The sequence below is a fragment of the Phodopus roborovskii genome, unplaced genomic scaffold, assembly GCF_943737965.1.
Source record: "Phodopus roborovskii unplaced genomic scaffold, PHOROB, whole genome shotgun sequence".
NCBI classification, from domain to species: Eukaryota; Metazoa; Chordata; class Mammalia; order Rodentia; family Cricetidae; genus Phodopus; species Phodopus roborovskii.
The window spans coordinates 4,701,724-4,707,723 of NW_026126546.1; the positions used below are offsets into that span (position 1 = coordinate 4,701,724).

Genomic DNA, 6,000 nt, shown 5'->3' on the forward strand with positions numbered 1-6,000 from the left:
GAGCATTTATGTAACTTCTGGGTCTCGGTTTCCTGATCTGTAATATGGAGATAATGGTAACATTGCCTCCCACAATGCCTTGGGGTACTGAGAAGACTCAGTGAGTTGAAATCAAGTTGAAAAGCATTCCGGTGGGGACTAAATGGCCCAGCAGGTAAAGGCACCTGCCACCAAGCCTGACAACCCGAGTTCAGTCCCCAAAGCCCGTATGGTTAGAAAGAGAAAACCAACTTCCGCAAGTGATCCTCTGACTGCAACATAAAAAATCACCTAGCTATATTACTTGACAGGAACTGCCCAAGATACCCAGCACATTTCTGCTGCTTGGAGTCTGGAATACTTTCAGATGGACAGTCCCACAGTTAATCCGCATCTCTGTCCCCTGGAAGGACACTCCCCAGTGCATCGTGACCAGCCAGCACCTGGCCTCCAGCTGGACATGCATGCTGGGATGCTCACCATGCCTCACAGTATGTCACCCAAAGCAGTGGCTATATTGCTTCAGTTAGGAAGTCCTTCCTTACATTACAAGTGCAGTCAGCCTCCCAGAGCTCTCATCCTCTTTCCTGGAGCTTCTGGCATCATCCACCCATCCATCCATCTATTCACTATGGTGGTTTGAGTAGGCATGGCTCATTTGTCTGAATATTTGGCCACCAGGGAGTGCACTATCAGGACGTGTGGCCTTGTTGGAGTAAGTGTGAGCTTTGGGGTTTCAAATGTTCAAACCAGCCTCAGCGTCTTTCTCTCTTCCTGCTGCCTGCCAGTCCAGATGGAGAATTCTCAGCTACTTCTCCAGCACCGTGTCTGCCTGTGTGCCACCATGCTTCCCTGCCACAACAATAATGGACTGAACTTCTGAAATGTTTTCCTTTATAAGAGTTGCTGTGGCCATGATGTCTCTTCACAGCAAGAGAACACTGATTAAGACACTCATCCACACACCCGCTCATACATTCCCCCATTCATCAGCCCATCCACTCACCCATACATACATATATACCCGTTCATCTATACATGCATCCATCTCTCTCTCTCTCTGAGGTGTGTGATGGCCTGTCCATCTGACACACTCCAGAATGTCCTGAGAAGAAAGCCTCGATGCAGAATTGTCTAGATAATCGGTGGGCATGCCTGTGGGGGACTTAAGTTAACTGGATTTGGAAGACTCTGTCTTAATGGGGACAGTACCATTTCGTATGCTGGACCATCGGCTGAATGAAGGAGAGAGAGAGAGAGAGAGAGAGAGAGAGAGAGAGAGAGCTCAGCACCAGCGAGCATGTATGAATCTATTGTCTGCTTTTGAATGTGGACGTGAAGTGACCACTTCTTTCAAGCCCATGGTGTTGTGGCTTCCCTGTCATGGGGGACTGTAATCTCTGACTGTGAGGTTCTGAGCCAAATAAACTCTTTCTGCCTTAGGCTGCTTTGCCGGAGTCGAAGTGATAAGAGCTGGCCAGTTGTGGAACTGGCGGTACTTGTCCACAGTTAATGAACTAGAGGCACAGAATTTGAGAGAGAGCAAGGAGGAGTAATGGGAGAGTTTGGAGGGAGGAAAGGAAAAGGGGATTTGGGATAATTGTGTTATAAACTCAAAAAAAAAAAAAAAATCAGCAGCTTTGCTTCAAATGGGAGAGCCGAGGGGCCACCTCAGGCAGTAACACACGGGCTCGCCGTGCCGATGACAGGGGCCGAAGCTCAAGCAAACAAGGGTATCTTGGGGAGTTCTGCCTCAGGGATGCAGGGCTGAGGATTAAGATGAACCTCCATCCTGGGATGCCAAGTGGAGTTTGGGATATGGCCTCAAGCTTGCTGTACCTGCCCTGAAATCAGCAGATGAGCAGATGCCAGCCTGGACAGACAGCAAGGACAGCCTGTCCTACAGCCCAACTGCCTCTTCCCTCCTCCTCCCTCCCCGTCTTTGGCTCTTTCCCTCCACCCCTTTCCTCCTCTTCCCCTCTGTTCATGGCCTGATGATGCCCCCCCCCCCACACACACACCATTGTGTCACCATGGACAGCCTCCTTCCAAGCAGGAACCGTTGTGTTTTCTGCCTTCAGCTCTGCAGTTTGTCCTGTGACCACCCCTGGACCAGCCTTTCACAGTCAGCTCACATCTGTCCCCTTTCCTCTGGGAACACTGATCTCAGCCCCCCCATGCAGCCCATTCCCAGGGATGGCCTGCGATAGCATATTCGACAGAGGTCTGGAAAAACGCAAGACTGGAAGTGCCTCCTTAAAAAGCAAACACTGTGAAAATTTGAATTGCAGAATAAATTCACAAAACAGCTGTGACTGGCTGTAATGAGCCTGGCATTCTAAACACACTCATTAAGTGCAATGGTCACCATCACTGCCTCCTGAATTGTGTTCAAGGCATCTCTGGTCTTGGGACAGGCAAAAAGCAAGGAGGGAGGGATGCACCACGTCATCACATTTGGAGCAGGCTAACAATGAAGGAAAGCGGGAAGAGGTGATAATTGATAAGAAGTTTGCTGGCTGCTCGGGAGACAGTCACAGGCTCCTCCGCTACAGTCATCCCTTCTAGAGGACCTCCTCCCTCAGTCAGCAAACATTACTACCAGTTATTTAAGTGGGTCAGTATTTTTTTTTTTTTTTTTTTTTTTTTTGGCTAAGAAAGTATTTCCTCCCTCACAGGAAGGAAATGGAATATTTCCTGCTCAAAGAAGTAACTTGCAGACCAAACCAAACCCCACAACTTCCAAAAAAAAAAAAAAAAAAAAAAAAAAAAAAAAAACTCTCAGTGCCTGGAGTTCCAGGGGTGGGGCTTGAGGAAGCTCCATCCCAAAGCATCAGCCTCAGAACACACCAACCTCCTCCTTGCCCCCCACCCTCCACAATCACCACCCCTGTAGAGACAGGGCTGAGATTCTGCCACAAACCCGTCTTTCCAGCTAAGAGTCCAAAGGAAACCTCAGTCCCTACAGAGGCCAGGGTGCTTCCTCTTGGCACCTTGGTATGGTAACTGTCTTTTTGCTTCCCGGTGAAGCCAACTGTTCACAGGGATGGCCAGGTCATGGCAAACTGCTTTCTCTCAACATCTTCCTCCCCGGGAGGTAGCTGTGATTCTTACCATGTGAGAGCTAGGGCTTTGAAAGCTGAAGGAGATGGAAGTGGGTAGTACCAGCCCTGTCTTCCAGGGCCAACAGCCTTTGCTCAGCACATGTGTAACATTGGAATGGCTACATCACTGCGGGACCACTTCCGAAGGGTCCACACATCCTGTCGTGTGCTGCTCTCCTGGGTGTTACCTGGAATCCCACAGAACCCATGCTGATTCCCCCCTTCTCTGTGGTTCCAGACTCCCCCACAGGACCCCACACTGGCCTTTATGGTCCCCTGGGCCAGCCATTCAGCATTCCCTGCAGTCCTGGCTTCCCCTGACTCTGAGCATACAGACACCATGAGCCCTCTGTTGCCCAATTTAGCTCCCCCTTTTCTCCTCCTCCTTTCCTGTCCCCACTCCCCTCCTCCTGGCACCATTTCCTGAGGGTCTGCACAGCTTGCCGCGAGGGCACTGTTCTCTATAAGCCCAATCTACTTCGCCTCTACATGGTGTCTGAAGGACACGGAGCTTGTCCACAAGGGAACCTTGGCCTGCATCTCCCTCTGGCTTCCCAGCCTTAGGAAATAGGAGGGCCAGTCAGAGAGGAAAGGAGGGGAGGATGGAGAGAGTGAAGGGAAGAGAAAGGAGAAAAAAGATGGTGAAGGGAGGGACAGGAAGTGAGGAAAGGGGAGAGGTCGGAGAAGAGCCAAAGGAAAAAAGAATGGAGGAGAGAGGAGGTGAGGGAAAAGGATGCTTCTGGAAAGAAGAGGGGAAATGTCAACATCCTGGGGCAAGAGCACAGGTCTTGTCTGTTTGTGTGACACTACCCGCCCCCCTTCACAATTCACCAACCTGTTAACTCCCTACAGTCTCCATCTTCAAGAACTTAGGCAGTTTGTAGTAGTGTACACTTTTACTGGAGGCGAGATAAACTGATCCCTGAAAGTCTCTGTTCAAGGCAAGAGGGTGAACCCCATGGCCTCGGTGAAAGGGACTTGGGGTCACACCTTTGAAGTGACCACACGCGCGCGCGCGCACACACACACACACACACACACACACAGCATCATCTGGTCCCACCCAGCCCGAGATTCCCCTCTCCAGAGGCTCAGCCTGGGGCTGGGGTCAGAGGGAACCAAGGTATTTGGCAGAGGTCAAGTGTGCAAAAACTGGGAAGCGGCTCTAAGGGAAATTACAGTCTAAGATGAGAAAGCGGCAGGCAGGAGGCCACCTTTGCCCTGGATCTGGTCTCCTCCCTTTGCCCTGGATCCCAGCCCTCTCCCTTTGCCCTGCATGGCCCTGGCCCCCTTTGACTAGGCCAGGGTGTCCCTTGGGACCATGCCCTCAGGACTCCCCTCATCCTCTCAGTACCTTCTCCAAGCCAGGCCTCCAAGCTAGGACCAAGGAGCACAGGCTCCCCTCAGCGCAGCGAAGAGGCAGCTGCCTGGATGAGAAAGAAGTGTCCAGGCCACAGCAATGGTGGAGGTGTGGGCAGAAACACCCAATGGAATGGGATGGTAGGATACTCAGTAGGCTCAGGAAGGCCTGAGCCCAGGCAGGGAAAGCAGGACCGCCGTGAGGATAGAATGACATTCAAGAGAAGAAAGACAGCATGCAAAGACCTTTCAATACGGACTGGAACTAAGACTCTTCCACAGCCTGGAGCCCAGGATGAGGGCTCCAAAGAAAAGAGGCCAGCTCTTAGGAGCCTTGAGTGCCAAGAGAAGAGGGGGAGGGTAGTCTCCACACTTTAAGCAGAGACAGAGACAGAGAGAGAGAGAGAGAGAGAGAGAGAGAGAGAGAGAGAGAGAGAGAGAGAGAGAGAGAGCAGAAAAGTAGAGAAGGGAAACCCAAGGGGAGAGCAGGAGAGATGAGGCAAGGAGCTGAAGTTTGATCTCTAGGAGAGGGTGGAGGGCTGCCCGGCTGCACTCACCACGGAGCCAGCGCGCACCCGCGTGCGTGTCCTTGGGGCGGATGAGGCGGCGCTGCACATAGCTGCGGCCCACGTACCACAGCATCCAGAGCAGCTGCAGCAGCATGAGTGCGGTCAGCACGCACAGCAAGTCGCTCTTGCCCACACCCGCCGCATGCACCGCCCAGGCCAGCAGGAACAGCAGCCCCGCCACGAATACGTTCAGCCCGTACTGGCTGCTCAGAGTCTCCGCTAGCTTCTGCGGGACGCTGGCACCGCGCCGGGGACCGGAGGCCCGTGGAGACTCCCCGGCCAGGAGGTGCGGGGACGGCGGGCATGCAGCGATCCCCGACGGCGCGGCAGGAAAGGAGCCTGGGGGAGCTGCGGGAGAGGAGGGCGCGCCCAGGCCCCCGGGCATCTTCCTGTCTGGTCCCCAGGCGGCTGCTCCAGCCCTGCGCGTTGCTCCTGACTCGTGTCCTTTCCCCACGCCCTCTGGGCACTAGCCTGGCTCGTCCGTGCCCTCCGATCCTGCCCTCCCCCAGTGCTCCCGGCCCTTCGGCAGGTCCCAGTAGCCGGCCTTCCTCTCGGAGCTTCTGTTGTCGACTCTAGTCCCTGCAGCCCGTTGCCCCTGCCGCTGCGCCTCGAGCCCCGCTGCTCCTCTGCCCTACCTGTGCGCGCTCAGCCCGCCTACCCCACCTCGGCGCCCCGGAAACGCGGGACCGCAACAGGTGCCGCCCGCAGGCTCCGGGGCTGACGGGGAGGGGTGGGATGCCAAGGGACATTTGGAGTGGCGGGAGCCAGATCAGGGAGTTGCTGAGGGCGTGGCTGCGCCGAGAGTTGTGTCCCTGACATCCAGAATTCTAGGTGGGCCCACAAGGCCAGAGCATACAAGGGTCCTTCTCATCTGTGTGTCCTGGTCCTTGCCTCTGTCTAATGAGTGCTTTTTGTCTCTCTGCCCTGGATCTACCAGTGTGTCTGACTCAGGGTGGGAAGCAGGGAATAGTGTCTTTGGGGGGGGGGGT

General features: G+C 54.2%; 1 protein-coding gene across 1 annotated transcript in view; it reads right to left on the minus strand.

Annotated features, from left to right (window-relative positions):
• The window catches only part of Otop1 (otopetrin 1), a 28,303-nt gene extending 22,675 nt beyond the window's left edge, over window positions 1-5,628 (minus strand). The window contains exon 1 of the mRNA XM_051200365.1: window positions 5,000-5,628. Within this exon, the coding sequence (XP_051056322.1) occupies window positions 5,000-5,396 (397 nt within the window). The 5' untranslated portion in view covers window positions 5,397-5,628. The remainder of the gene's footprint in view (window positions 1-4,999) is intronic.
• Window positions 5,629-6,000: the final 372 nt, after the last annotated feature.